The sequence below is a fragment of the Chenopodium album genome, chromosome 1, assembly GCF_948465745.1.
Source record: "Chenopodium album chromosome 1, dcCheAlbu1.1, whole genome shotgun sequence".
Classification (NCBI taxonomy): Eukaryota; Viridiplantae; Streptophyta; class Magnoliopsida; order Caryophyllales; family Amaranthaceae; genus Chenopodium; species Chenopodium album.
Window position 1 is genome coordinate 1,815,769 of NC_137834.1, and position 16,521 is coordinate 1,832,289.

At 31.1% G+C, this 16,521-nt stretch overlaps 1 protein-coding gene across 1 annotated transcript; it reads left to right on the forward strand.

Moving 5' to 3' along the window:
- Nucleotides 1–15,031: 15,031 nt before the first annotated feature.
- LOC145626385 (transcription factor PRE6-like) lies at nucleotides 15,032–16,521 on the forward strand. Its single transcript, XM_081678844.1, has 2 exons — nucleotides 15,032–15,360; nucleotides 16,019–16,521. Exons 1-2 carry the CDS (start codon nucleotides 15,226–15,228, stop codon nucleotides 16,166–16,168), a joined length of 285 nt encoding a protein of 94 aa, XP_081534970.1. The 5' UTR covers nucleotides 15,032–15,225; the 3' UTR covers nucleotides 16,169–16,521.

Consider the following 16,521-nt stretch of genomic DNA (forward strand, 5'->3'; position numbering starts at 1 on the left):
AAAAAAAACATCCAACTTCACGTTCTTTATATATATCTAAAGAACATCCGTAATATTAATTAAAAACATGATAATTAGAGGTGATCAACTTCGGCCCGACTCAACCCGGCCCAGCCCGAAAATAGGGCGGGTTTAGACAAGCCTAAAAATGAATTTTTATTTAAAAAATCCAAACTCGGCTCGAAAAAAAGTCGAAAATCCAAATTAGAGCTGTATTGTAATGAACATATAGTTGTTTTATAAAGAACATATACCTATTTTGTAAAAAAAACATCCAACTTCACGTTCTTTATATATATCTAAAGAACATCCGTAATATTAATTAAAAACATGATAATTAGAGGTGATCAACTTTGGCCCGACCAGACCCGACCCGATCCAACCCGAAAATAGGGCGGGTTTAGACAAGCCTAAAATTGCATTTTTAGCTAAAAAAAATCCAAACTCGGCCCGAAAAAAAGCCGAAAAGCCCACTACATTTTCCGGGTTTTTTGGACACGAGATATTATGTTATAGCCTTGCCCGACCCGAATTTTTATCACCTTTAATTAATGATAATATAATGTAATGAACATTATTTTTATTCAACCACCATAATCTAAAGACAAAATTCAAAGAACATTTCAAAATAAACAATTAACATATGTCACTAATAAAAGTACATTATTCTGACAATCAAAGAACATGAAGGTAAAGAACATTATTTAACTACACGTTATGTTCTTTACAATTTTATAACATGTCCTTTGCACTTTAACGGAATGTTCTTTACATTTCTATACAATGTTCTTTACAATTCTATAATATGTTCTTTTTACTTAAACTAAATGTTCTTTATATTTCTATGCAATGTTCTTTTCGCCTTTTTTTGGAAGAGATGCACCATGTGGATCGTGCATCCGCCTGCACGAACCATGCATTGCATGGGTTGAGCTAAGTTCATTATGCTAAACAACACAAAATATAAACATAATAGTATTACCATAAGTCCATGATAACATCTGCTTTGTGGGTTTTTTTAAAAAAAATTCTATTTTTAAAGGGCGCAGAATTAATCTTGATCATGATTATGTGATTTAAATGAAATGCTTTAAACTTAAACCATGCTAAGAATTATGACCCGAACTTAAACTAACCTGACCTAATAGTACTATTATTAATTAATTAGTCATAATAAGTTCGTGGATAGTAACTTTGACTGATCTAAAACCTTAATAAATCAATAAAACCAAATGAATTCTCACCATAATACAAGATACCAATAGAATTGACATGAATTAAACCATTATGAATAATTGGTTTGCCACCTGATAGCTTTCAAAGTAACAAGTTTTGATTGAAATGCTAAATGTTGACTTGTTTGATCATTATTTAACATGAAGTTCCAACTATTGATTAAATTTGTAACTCAACCCTACTTAATTTGTCAATATTCAAATTAAATGAGTTATTAGCACTATAGATTAACAATTTAGCACGACTTTATATTAAGAAATTTAGTTATTACAAGCCTACATGTGGGCCCTACATGTCTAATGACTTGCAGAGTTTATGAAACATTAATTTGATTGTTCTTAAAACATAATCTAGCTGCTGCAGTTGTCATTATCAAGGATCATTTTGGTTTAGTTATTGCAAATCATTTCTATAATTTTAGGTCTAACTCAGTTCCCTTTTGAGGTTGTTTTGTCTTGCGTATTGGCCTTCTTAAAATAACAATGTCGGCAATATTTTAATTAAAGGTGATTATCTTAATTATTAGTGATTTATAATTTGTAGGGTTAGCATATTCAATTATCCGTTGAAAAGTTAACTTTTTATAATTGATGTTTAGGCTCTTCTCTATATATTTAGTTTTTCGAATATTAAGAAAATTCCGCACACACCTAGGGTATTCTTTTCATCATATTGTAGGTCATTAATGTACGAAGTATACTTTAAATTAATAACACTTGAACAGTTGCACAACATTATACAGATATGAAAATGCATGTTATTTTTAGAAAGTAATTCTATATACCCGCCAAGAGAATTTTTCGCTCATTTGGTGATTAATTGAGCAATAAGCATTAAAATGAACCGATAATGCATTTAGGTGCACCGTGTATCCAAGTGTACATAAGAAACTTTTGATATCTTTTACCATAGAAAGAGCAAGTGATGATAAATCTAGAAGGTTCAAATCATTGATGCGAATGTGTTATCCCCACCATCAATCCAACAGAGGAACATTATCTCAAAAATCCAATGGCGGAATTGACATAGTTGTATTATTTCTACTTTTCTAGATTTATATTTTGGATAAGTATATTGTACGGGATCGGAAATGCCTGTTTTAATTTTAAAAAAATAAATAAATATCAAATCAAATCAAATATAGCTGTCTAATTGTCTAAACTTATTATGAAATTAATCTTAACTTATATATTCTTACTTTTATGAACACATTTCAATTGTAATTTGAATTAAAAAAATCCCTTATTAATGTTGGCCCTGTTTAGTTCGTCTTATATTTGCTTATCTGAATTGATCTGATCTGATCTGAATGTTAGATTTGACCAAACTTTGACCTTACATATACAATAATCTATACGGAAAAAATATATTAAGTGGGGTCTTGTTAGATTCGTAATAATGTGTATTTTATTAATATGTGATTTTCAGAATTTTTTTCATTATGAAATTAAAGATTAAAAACTGCACATAAAACGATGATCTCATCTGAACTTATTTTTCTGAAATATTAATCTCATTATTCTTGAACTTATCGTCTTATCGTAAGCTCTGTGGCCTCTGTCCTTTAAACTCATTTTCACTTATCATTTCTACTTAGAATTAATAAGGGCTACTCAATTCAATTTTCAGCTTAAATAAGTCATAATAAGTTCTTTTGTTAAAAATAAAAATTGTTGTAATAAGTTATTATAAGTTTAAATAAGAGTTTGAACTTTGAAAGGACTTCGGGCAAGTTTAAGTATGTTCATATAATAAGTGAAAATTAGGTGCTTATTCGATGTATTGAATGCATCCTCATCGAAATAATTAAAATTTCATTAGTGTTATAGGGATTACTTAGTCAGTATTTCAGGGGTTACTTTGTCGGTGTCATAAGAGTTACTTGGTTAGTGTTATACGAATTACTTTTTTCTTTAAAAACGGTCGCATGGTGTGGTAAGTCATATACAAAACGCACTGATTCCTTTCACATCCACTTTTCCATTAAATTAAAAATTCATAATCTTTCTTAAAAAAAAAAAAAAAAACTCATAACCTAAAAATAATTTATCATCAAAAAGTCTAAAACTATGTATCAACAATTATCATGATTAGGGCATGTTTCTCTTCAAAACTAGTTTTTAGCGGAATGATCAGGGCCTGTTCTCTTCAGCTTAATTTCAATTCAGTTTAGTTCAGCTCAAATCAGTTCAATTCAGTTCAGTTTCAATCAGTTCAGTTTCTAATTTCCTTCTCTCATAAACAATTCATTCCAACTCTATTAAATTCATTTCAATTTAGTTCAACTCCAATCAGTCCAGTTCAGTAAATCAAATCAGGCTTTGAGTACAAGATAAGAAGAGTTGTGGATAGCAAAATGAGTACAAGATAAGAAGAGTTGTGATCTTGAGGACATTATCACCCTTTTTTTTAGGAAAAAAAAAAAGTGAAATTAATTAGTACAATTTTTTTCTTTTTGACAGCCAAAAAGTAATTACGTACTACATTATTTCTTCGATTTATACATTACCCGGCCCAATGTTCATAACTATCATTTTCGAATTCAAATCATAAAAAAAAAAATTAAAAAAAAAAAAAAGAAAAAAAAAGAAAAGAAAGTAGTACAAAAAAAGTAAATAATCACATTGTCTGACCAAATGACACTTGATAAGTTCTGTTCACATCCTTAAAATACTTTACTCGTTGCTCATATCAATCAATTTCATAGAAAGTAATTGTACCCTAAAACAGAAGATAACTAACTGAGTGAGCCCCGCAATAATTACCCGAGTCAAGTCCATAAAGGGTTGGCTCGCTTGCATAATTTAGGTCGAATGATAAAAGGGTTTAAGTTAAATTAATAGAGAATTGCATTTTGCATGTCATGTTGGATTGAATTGCTTTTAGGTTTATCAAGGTTTTCAAGTCCACGTTGGATGTTGAGTTTACTTAGCTAGGTTGGGTGTGGGTCAAATTTGAGTTACAGATTCACGGGCCATGACCGGTATCGAGTCACATCAAATATCGGGTTAATTTAATTCTATATATGGAGATTAGTTTTAATAATCATAGCATAATAATGGATCAAGTAATGACCCTATTCATGATCGGAAGTGTTGGTATATGGAGTATTTTGACTATCACAATAAATGTTGACGAGTGACTAGTGCCAACAAATTTTGAATAGAGAGAGTATTTTAGGTAATTTTTGTAAGATTATTTTCAGTTATTTAAGGAGAAATAAGTTTAGATAAATAATTTAATGGTTATTCAAGGCTTCAAGCTCAATTTTCCTCAAAAAAAAAGAAAAAAAAAAAAGGCTTCAAGCTCAATTTACAAGTAACTAAAAAAATAAAAATAAGTTTAAAAAAGAGTTCAAATAAGCTAAGCACTATTAGTTAAAATCATATAACTACGTGAAATAAAATCAAATGAATAAAACACATCATACAGAATAATTAAATTAAAAAGGTCATAGATTTTATACAGTATATACTACGTATATAGGCTAATGAATATGCAATCTAATGTATGGTTGGTGCGCATGGTGCACCCGAAAAGAACATTAGGTATATTTAAAAGAACATGGGCGAAAAAAAGAACATTATAGATATTTATAAAGAACGTGAGCATAATATGTTCTTTAAATTTGATTCATATGTTCTTTGAGTTTGAACTATATGTTCTTTATATTATACAATATGTTCTTTAATATATGTACATTTAAAAAAAAAAAAAAAAAAAAAAATCATTCACCCGAGTAACTAGAAAAAAGAACATGTTCTTTACTGTATTATCATGTTCTTTTTGTAAAGACTTTATGTTATTTGGTTAGAGGTGATCAAAGTTAAACCAACCCGGCTTGATTTTGGACGGGTTTTGGGCAAAAAAATTTCACCCCCAAATTCGGTAGGACCCAGCCAGTAAATTTAAATTTTTGGGCGGGTTTGGGATTGCGTTATTATGCATTTTAGTTGATTTTTTATACTCAACACGAAAAGCCCGCACGGCCGGACCATTTTGGGCAGGTTTGGGCACAAAAACTTCAGCCCAAAACTTGGCCCGACTCGAGAAGTGAGTTGATTTTTTAACCTTTGCCCGGTCCGCCCAATGATCACCTATATCTTTGTCAAACACGAACATGTTCTTTTTTGTCAAATATAATGTTCTTTTTCAAACACGTTTAACCACCCAAATAACCATGAAAAATAACATGTTCTTTTTGTAAAGACTTTATGTTCTTTGTAATGTCATGTTCTTGTCAAACACAAACATGTTCTTTTGTCAAACATAGGTATGTTCTTTTTTTAAAGACTAGCATGTTCTTTTTTTTTTGCCCATGTTCTTTAAAATATGTCTAATGTTCTTTCCGGGTGCACCATGTGCATGGTGCACCCGGGTGCACTATACTATTTTCATATGCAATCACTGTATGAATCACGAGTGGTACTTGGACGGATCGAGTTTAGGGTTAGTGTAGAATAGTCAACCTTGCATTATTTATTATCAAGGTCACGAGCATATAAAAACAAATCCTTATATATATATCGTACTATATTTCTAAGTTGAAATCTAGTATACTCCATAAAACGATGCATGCATTGAACATTCAAACTACATACTACACAAAGTTCAAGTAATCTAGAAGCTAAAATGTCTTATTCTCCTTTGCTAAGCTAGGCTTGGCTTGAGCAATACCAAGACTAGTATAGGAGTACGTAATCTTCTTTATAAAATAAAGGATGCACGTACGAGCAAATTAAAATGGTCTTGTAATTAGCGAAAGTCACTGTTTGTTGTGAACTAAAATGAGTTCAATGCACGTACTTAATTACAATGCAAGTGGTATTACCAAGTAGACATAAAGACAAATAAGGAATTAAGCTTAATTAATATTCTAATTAAGTATGCGACGTAAGCTAAGATATCATGTGTAGTTTATTGGGGTAAGATAAAGGACAAGGGGTTTAGATATATGTATAAATTATAGACTATTCTTGCACAAGAAACGAAGAGAAGTAGAGAGCGAGCAACATGTTGGCTCATGTTTGATACTAATATATAAGATAGATAGCAAATATATTAATCAAGAGAGAAAGCGTCTGATTATAAACATGGAGAAATTAACCATTAAGTTAATAAGTTCGTTGTATTGCATGGAAACATTTATACGATGAACGGACACGTAAACACACAATAAAGAGGACAGGGATACATGGTACGTAACTGTAATTATACTTGCATGTATTTATAGACAAGGTTTTTTGTGTATATATCTTTGTTTATGTATTTTGTTTTCACCTCTTGACATTATGTAGACGAAGGGCCTTCCTAGAAGGTTAGTCGCTCCTTAGACATTTTGTATCTTGAATGACTTATGTACTTTGTTCTCTAGTGAATTCAATCAACGAAATTTTCTCTTTCTAATCGACAAAAAAATGTGATTGTAACAAAATCACACTTACTAAGACATTAGTAATGAAGACAACGTGAAAAGGGTTAATGTTATGGAAAAGAGCATTTTTTGCAAAATTCTATAACGTCCTTGAATTGATAAATCAAAAAATGAGTTGGGGTGCAACAATTAATGTTGAAAGAGAAAGTACGAAGCAATAGTTTTATTATACATTTTTTTTTACGGGAGTTTTATTATTCATTTTTTTTTTTTTTTTTTTTTTTTTTTTTTTTTTTTTTTTTTTGAAGAAAGGGAGTTTTATTATTCATACTAGACCTTGTTTAGTCTATTGAGGCTGTTACCCATGTTCCCATATTTTCTATATTGATGGTTGAGTCCTCTACATTATATTAATCCCTCTATCTAAAATTAAAATTATTGACATGGTCCATGATCTTAAATATCAATAACACAACAAAAATATTAAAAAGTTTACTTTAAAGGGTAATGCCTAATTCTAAAACCTAATAGTATCCCTTTGTCACTAAGAAACATTCCATTTTTCACAAACTGTTGGCCAATTTTTATTTCTCATTTGAGCCTTAGGTAAATACAAGTATGGGCTGCATAAATTACCTAAAAAAGAGTCCGTCCATTTTACAAGTGTAAGGAGACTCTATCTCAAAACCATATGACAATCAAAAGAGCAACCTCAATTTAAGATTTTCTCTTCTTTTATCATTGTGGAACATCACATGTATGCATTGATTGGAATAGTACACACTTCAACAAACTCGCTATTTTCAATTACGAAACATTTTATTTAATTTGTTCATCATCGTCAATCAATAAAACCCTATTGATTTTTTTCACGGTAAAAAAAAAAATATTATACAAATTAAAGTATATGCTTGATTTTATGTTTACTTTTATTAAACAAAACACTACAATAATCTATTCTCTTAATACTAATGAGTTTCATAACAAAAATAGGTAACTATATTTGGAGACGAAAAAAAAACACATACAATCATGTACATCCTCTCTTTTTACATACTTGCAACACGGTCGTATGGCGCGTATTTCAAGGTCGAGATTATATAGTGTAAACGACTAATTTAATCAAAATAATTTTTACACATAGTATTTGTTTATCATCTCTAATCATCTGATCTCCTAGAATTACATGTCTAAAAGAAAACGTACAGATGAACGAAGTATAGTATGAGTACATTATTCTAGTTACATGTAATGGGTTGAAAATCTAAGGTCTTATAAAACAAAAAAAGCTCTCTTTCCTGTGCATGTATACATATATGCATCAATAGCATATCAAGCTCGGTGTTTGTGCAACTTCCATAGATTTTCATGCAAATAAAAACATAATAATGACATGAACGTGTAATTAAGCAGGGACAGAAATACAGAAAGAGAAAGAGAAGTGAGAGGTTAAAGAATAAGAAAGGTCGTTTTTTGTGAATCTAGTATCTCAAATTTTATTGGTTGCCTAAGGATTTTGCATATCTTTCGACATTGTTAATATAATTATGGTCCCCCGTCTATATATATATATTTACTTATGAATAGCTAGCATTATATTCTGCCTCTACTTTCTTCATATTATCATAGGCTGTGACTTTTTCTACATTTAAAATATATGCAAGTATGTAAGTATGTTACAAGACTTACAACTATAGTATAATTCGATCAATTAATATGCCCACTCTTTAGGATTAAAAAGACACCTTGATATATCACGGAAAAGGAGTCATCTTTATGTTCTTACAAGTATTTGCTAAGCAGTGATAATAGGAGCTAATGATAGTGAAATTACTCATAGGAAAATTGTTGTACTAGTTTACGTATATATAAGGTCCACGATTAATGAATTACCAAATTTACATAGTAAACATTAAGTTCAATCATATGGGGTGACGGGGTGTTGCATATGAATTGAAGTATGACAAGTTTAGTTGGGGTTTCTCCTTGTCAACCCTATTTCAAGCATCGATCTATGAATTCATTATTCCTTTCAATGTTTAATAATTTTGTCACACGTGCTTATATATTCATCTATATGTGTAGTTGACGAGGTCACATACAACTATCATACATTGGAGTAAGACTAGACACTGTTCTTTTGAGTTTCTGGGCAAACAGATCCAAAATAGAGCAAGTGTCAGCAGAGCATAGCATAGCAAATTTCAGCAGAGTCGAGAAGTTCAAAAAAGCAGGACCTAAATTAATAAGTAAGCTTTGAGGAATAAGGAAGACTATGAAAAGAGAAATAGAACTAATTTAATTTTAAACACGTTGTAATAGCTTTCCAGCCTTAAATTAAGTAATAGCTTTTATAGGTTACTAATTTAGAATTGATCATTAATTAGAATTAAAAATCTTAGCTTGTTAATTATGACATGAGTTTTTGGATTAATGTCTGAACCGGTCTTTGATCAAGTCTATCTATTTATTATTGGAAAATTTGCCAAAAATAACACCACCTTTGGGCGGTCTTCCCATAATAGCACCACCTTTTGATTATTTCAGAATAACACCACATTTCACATGTATTTGCCAAAAATGAAACAAAAAACCAGTAACTTTTTTTTTCAGGTAACCTTGGGAGACGTGTTCTAAGCTAATTTGATTGGTTAATTTATTTATTTTTATTTTTAATTTTGGAAAACCTTTTTAAAAAAAAAATTAAACCCTCCTTCCCACTTTCCCGGCCCCTTTGCCCACCCCCTTTCACCGGCATCCACCACCCCAACCAAGACCAATCACCTGAAACCAAAAAAATTAAAAACCCCCTTTCACTGAGAACCACCACCTTGATTTCGGGCTCCTCCCTTCACCGTTCCCGATTTCAGCCCCCACCTCTCCTCCACGTAGCAGATTCAATCCCCCCTCCCTTCATCGTCCCCAATTTCGAGCCTTTTCCCTTTACACAACCAACATTTTTGACTGGTTATGTTTTTGGGGGAAGGAGATAGGTGGTAGGGGCAGGAAATTGGGAAGGGAAAGGGAGGGGGTATCGAAAATGGAGAAGGGATGGGTAGGGGCATCGAAAATGGGAAAGGGAAGGGGGCACCAGAAATGGATAAGGGAACAGGGAATGGGTGGAGGGGTGTTTAGGGAAGGGGAATGGGTGGAGGCTAGGGGTGTTTAGGGCGGGGGAATAGATAGGTGGTGGGTTGTTTAGGGCGGGGGAATGGGTGGAGGGGGGTGTCGTTTAGGGGAGGGGGAAGGCTGGGGAGGTTGATCGGCGGTGAGGATGGGGAGGGGGAAGGGCGGCGGCGAGGGTGGGTACGGGGTGGGGGCTGGGCAGGGAGAGACTGGCAGGGGAGGCTAGCCGGCTTGGTGGTGGGTTTTTTTTTTTTTTTAATTTATACTTTGTTTTTTAATTACTTAGGTTTTGAAAAAAAAAATTTAATAAATAAAATTGACCATTGACATTATGACACGTGCACAAGTAACCTGTTTTACAGGCTACCAACCGGTTTTGTTTCATTTTTGGCAAATACATGTGAAAGGTGGTGTTATTCAGGAATAATCAAAAGGTGGTGCTATTATGGGAAGACTGTCTAAAGGTGGTGTTATTTTTGGCAAATTTTTCTTTATTATTTTAATAATATAGTGTTCTGAATTGTTTATTTGATGACAAGAAGAAAAATATTTTTCACTTGAAGCTTGAACTTCGATTTCAGCTATATAATTCACAAAGAAAGTGAGTGTGAGGGAGAGCTCAAGTACTTAAAGACTTAAAGCTTCCCTTCCAATTCCAGGTGATCCTATCCGTTGCTCTTGTAGCTCTCTAAACACCAAAAACAATTCCAATGAAAGTGTGATTGACTAGGTCATTTGTGAAAAGAAAAAAAAAAAAAGTACAATTTGTGGTTGAATTTAGGATATTGAGAAGGCTATTTGATTCCAAAACTGTACTTAGATTATGGACCACTACTTAATATAAGCATATAGTAGTATGTTACTATGTGGTAAGAAAGTGCATTAATAGGATTATAGGAAGTACGTACAATACCAACTGGCAAAATCATGAAAAGCCTACTTTAAAAGTACGAAGAGATGGTTCAAATAGTAAATAAACAGAAAAATACATTTCTATTCATAAGTTGGGTTTTATATTATAAGTCGTGAATCATGATCAACTGATCATCCCTTCTTAGCTTGTAAATAAAAATTATTTCCTCAACCAAAAGGTGAACCTTTTATGATAATTGGGTATAATATATCTTAATTAAGCTACTTGTATCACTCATATCTTAGTTTTATGGTGTGTAATAATTCCCTTATTATTTTTAAAATGAATTGTTTTATGCAAATTTTATTCATTTTAATGAGTAGTGGTTGAACAAAATCCATTTCCTATACTTGTCACGAGTTCAAATACATCTTTTTAAATTAACAATTAGATTAGAGTATATAATTTGCATAATTGAGGAGTAATACCACATAAACCATAACATTTACAACAAACCCTGGCCTATTTTGCAACATAAACTATTGTTGAAAAAGAATAGCTGGCAAAGTCTTACAAACAACACCTTTTATTATCAGTTATCGAATTGAAATTGAAACTCATCTACGTCACTGATTTGTTGTCTTTAGTGTGATTCCGTCTTTCGACAACGCAAAAAAAAATATATCATATATTGATGCGTGGGAGGAAGACTTAAGCGCAAGTGTTGCATGCACACATGCATCCATGGCATAAGCAAGCGACAAATCGAAGGGATTATGAGTTATGACCACTCTAATGCTCTAAGTTAGTTAGCTTAGTTCCACCACCATAAAAACAACGACTAACCAAAAAAAGTAATATTTGTTATAACGTCGACAAATTACTGACCATTTAAGCAGGAATCTCGCCGGAGAAAAGAGGCATCATATCTCTCCCACATGCTTCTTAATTATACTTACTTATTATTATTAATTAGCTTATCACTTTGAACTTACGTACCAACCTTATTTTATATGCATTATTATTGTTCATATAATAAAATTTAATCAAACTTAACCGTGTTACATGTATATTATACTATAACTTTATGTTATACTCCACTGTACAAGGACTTCACAACTAAGTCAATTAGACAAGGACTGGTATTAATTAATTAAACTAATAATCTAGACTGCAGAAGAAGACAGAACTAGGATTTCATATTTTATTTTATTTTATTTATTAAATTGAGTGTTTATATTTTCAAAAATGGAATGACTTTTTGATACCTTAAGTTTTTTTTTTGATGGGTTGATACCTTAAGTTATTGTTGTTGATTATTGTCTGTTGCTCCCTTGTCCGTTCAAAATAAAATTAAATGACTCTTAGATACCTTAGGTTATACTCACTGTTTAATCACATTCATTTTTTTTCAAAAATCCATAAAACATACATAGATATTAAGAACTGATTTGAAAGATCACAATTTTTTTTTATTGATTTCAAAATCATGTTTTTGCCCTAAATTTTTGCAGCCAGTCAAATCTCAAATCTTTTTCACATAAGGAGTACCGGGCCAAGCAATAACAAAAAAACAATTATTAAAATGAAAAAGACTTGATCGATACAAATTATATTTACAGAATTGGAAAAAAATGTTAATGAGAGGAATTAGGCACTTTTTCATCTTATTTTTAATGAAATGAAATTATTGTTGCTAAATATAAATTATTTTAACTGGTTGAAACTTATTTATAGTGATTCTTTGTCATTCAAAGTATTTGTGTTTTTTAAAGCTGCTGATTATTTTTATCGCTTAAAACTTATTTATACTGATTATATTTGTTTTTTTTTTTTTTTAAGTTGTTGGCTATTTTTACTGCTAAATTTTTTTTGAATACAGATGCACATTGACAAGAGATTTGGTAACGTAAAAGGACAAATTATCAAAATTTATACACGTAATTAGGGCCTGTTCTCATACGTTTATTTTCAGTTCAGTTGAGCTCCTAATTTCCTTATCTTATAAAATATTCAATTCAGCTCAGTTCAGTTCAGTTCAGCTGAGTTCAGTCAATAAGAACAGACCTTTAATATTGAACCGGCTAACCTTCATCTATTCTTGGTGTTAAAATTATGCTGATAAAGCTGTTCGTTTATCTACTTTAATCAACTCCTAAATAGCATACTCAAATGTTGTGTTACAAATAAAAGAAAATTGAGAAAATGTTTGAACTAAGGTGAAAAAATAAAACCTTATTCATACTAATCTGTACTTATTTTTAAGAAAAAATTACTCCATAGAAGTTATTACTCCATACTCCGAGGAGAATTTTAATGATTTTGATAAGCCAACAACTAATACAACAACGTAGTTTGTGTAAAGGTACAACTACACAAAAAAATAAACCAAATAAGAGGCCTAGGATTCGGGTCGGTGTAATGTGAGTTTCCAAGATGCCACGAGTTTCATTGTGATGTAATGATACAAATTTTTTAAAGAGAGAATTTTAGAATTTGTCAATTTTTTTTAAAATTATAAGTCTGACTGGTCAACCATGTCAAACTCCGTTCCTTCATTCTGTGGCTTTTTCCCAATACTTCAACTAACATATCCTTTGAGTTACAAAACCGCCATTTATCGATTTTAAATTCTTAATCTTTGCTTATGCCTAATGCATCCAAGCTACATACCTAGGGTTATATACTTATATCTTAGTATTTTCAACATAGTACGCTATCATCTTCATTTTAAATATTATACAGAGTAGCTAGCTAGCAACATATTCTTAATCATCATGGACAGGACTGCATACAATATTTGTTCAAATTGATATTAGTACATCGTCTTTTGAGCTAGTACTCTGTATTACGAAAGTATAAGAGTAATAAAATTAGTTATAAAGGATTTTTTTAATAAAGTTGTGTTCGATAGTTGATTATGAAATGTCGTGGTAAATAATACTACTGTACATGTATTGTATTTGTGACTTTGTAAATATATATAAAATCTATCTTAATCTGCGACAAATATTATCATAAATATAATATCTGTCAGATAAAAGCTCTTATCTCATTGTGGTGACCGAACAAATTTAAGAATGTTTAAGCAAATTTGAATCGCTGAATATGGGATATAATATGTCTTAGAACATGATCGAGTTGCATCTCTTGATACAAAACATTTGTCAAATAACATGTTTTCTTGCCACTGACTTGAAATATATAAAGGACAAATCAAAGAAGTCCAAAAAAATTTCTACGTACCACATGCTACATGCATGAGCCTAAATTGCTACAATTGTTATAAAGGTGGATTTTTAATTTAATTTGTTGAACGTAGTCCAGTCAGTTTACTTAATTGACTCTAACATCATAACCAAATTGATCTAAATTGGACCGATTTATTAAATGACTCGATCGGTCATTTATCAACATATATGAACTTAGCTTTATCTACTCATTTGTTCCTTAAAATATTTCTCTATTTTATTATTTCATGGATAACTTAAAGACAACTTCACATGTTTTCTTTTAGTAAACTTTGTCGTGCATTCACACTTCTTGTTTTGGTCAAACTACCTAAATTCCCCTACTTCACTACTTACCCCTTCTAACCCCATGCATTAATAAGTTAGTTGTTCATATATAGTAAAAAATTGTATAGAACGCCGGCATGCTTATGTACCTATTCATACTGCAACGCATTTTTCAACAGACAGACTTGACATACAGATCAAGAAGTCATTTACCAATTAAATTAAAGCATATACGTAGTATATGTTGTACCAATTTAAACATCTAGCAGTCATTAACTAGCTACGTCTGTAAACAAATTAAAATATATAGCTAGAGAGTGTAAAAAAAAAAAGAAACAGAGAGAGTATCGAGGCGTCGTAGTATGTAAGCAAGGATAACATGGGGATGCATGGTAAGACTGACACAAAGAGGCCCCTTTCGTATGCTGAAATAGAAGCACACTTCTCCCTTACCCACTTGAAGACCAACCCCAAATTGGGGACACCAAGAGAAGGACACTTCCCTACAATAACATGCCACAAACACAAATACACAATGCAATATATGCATTTTATTTTCTCTCTCTTCAACTTATTATTATTATTATTATTATTATTATTATTATTAATTATTATACATGTAACATAAAACATTATATTATATTGTTTGTTATTTTATATTTAATAAAAGCTACTCGATCGTATCTAGCCATCCATACATCCCCTTAAGTTAAATTAGCCCACTGCGTTCTCCCATGCACTTGTCTTCTTCACTTCCAACACCCTCCACTCTTTTCTCTCTCCCATTCCCTCTTCTTCATGCTTTCCTCACCTCTTTGTCCTTCTTTTTCCTCTTTTTTTTTTTTTTATTTTTTTTTATTATTTTTTTTTTAATATAAAATTTATTTTTATCTTTTAAACAGTTTCTTTCTATTTCCTTTATATACTAACCCTTCTTTCTTATTCTCTGACAAATAAACAACAACATCACAATACAAAACTATACTACTCTCCTACTTTCTTGCTTCTTCTTCTTCTTCTTCTTCACCTAAATATATAGCTTCATTCTCTTAGCTTCTTCTTTCGTTGATATATAGATCACTTCCATCGAATTCCTCCTTCATTGTACTATCATCACTATGTCTAGCCGACGATCACGGTCCAGGCAGCAATCCGCTGGTGTCTCTTCCATTAGTGATGATCAAATAGCTGACCTCGTTCACAAGTTGCAGCAGCTTGTTCCTGAGATACGTGGAAGACGAAGCTCTGACAAGGTATACTTATACATACATACACATACAAACTAGATAGCTAGCTAGCATCCATAAATAGTCTTTTTTGCGCGTTATTTACAGATAGATAGATGAATAAGACTGCGTACATCTGAACTCTTCCAGACCCCACTTTATGTGACGGTTCTGGAGTCCTGTATACAACATTGAAATGACGATATAAATGCTTTCACATTACTATTATAGGAATAATAGAATGTAACTTTAATTAATATTATGTACATTTTATTATTCATTCTTCATTTTGTGAACATTTTAGAAACTATGAGAAGAAGCACAAATTTTGTGTGGACTCCATTGTGTTAGGGTAGATAAGTCACAAGTTCATTAAATCTTAGTATATAAGTTAGATGTTATAGAATTATTGGCATTATATACATATATATAAATATGCCCATTATATTAGAACTATATTAAATAAATTTTTTATTATTATGTGGTGCAACTAGCAAACAATTTGCTTGTGATGTGGGACTCTTTTTTCTTCCATTAATTTCTTATCTTGCATTTAATTTTTTTTAACCCTAAGTCATCTAGGTGCATTATATTCATAGAAAATATTTGTATATTATATAATATAAATGATGTACAAATTAAAAAATGGTGTTGACTAACATTTATTTTTATTTATTTTGGGCAGTCGGCAAATAGGGTTTTGCAGGAGACTTGCAATTATATTAGGAACTTGCATAGGGAAGTGGATGATCTAAGCGACAGATTAGCCGAACTCTTGGCTTCAACTGACAGTGACAGTGCTCAAGCAGCCATTATTAGAAGTTTACTTATGTAAACAAAAATGAAAAAGAAAAAAAAAAATTAAGAGAGAAATTAAAAAAAAAAAAAAAATAAAAAATAAAAAAAAAAGTATGAGTAATTATTTTAAGTAATTAGCTGGATAGTTTGGTCAAAAATTATTATTTTTGTTTTTTGTTTTTTTTTTTTTTTTTTTTTTTTGAATTTTAAAATGCTTCTCTCCCTTCTATCTAGGGTTTGGTCTCTAACTAGACCAACAAGAGAGATTAGATTGAGTGAGAGAGAGAGAAAATCTCCAAGTGTTGTATTTAATTGACTAGCTCTTTTAATAGTAATATTAGTTGTTACATTTTAATAATAAGTATTTTAGTAATTTAATATATCTCCTTA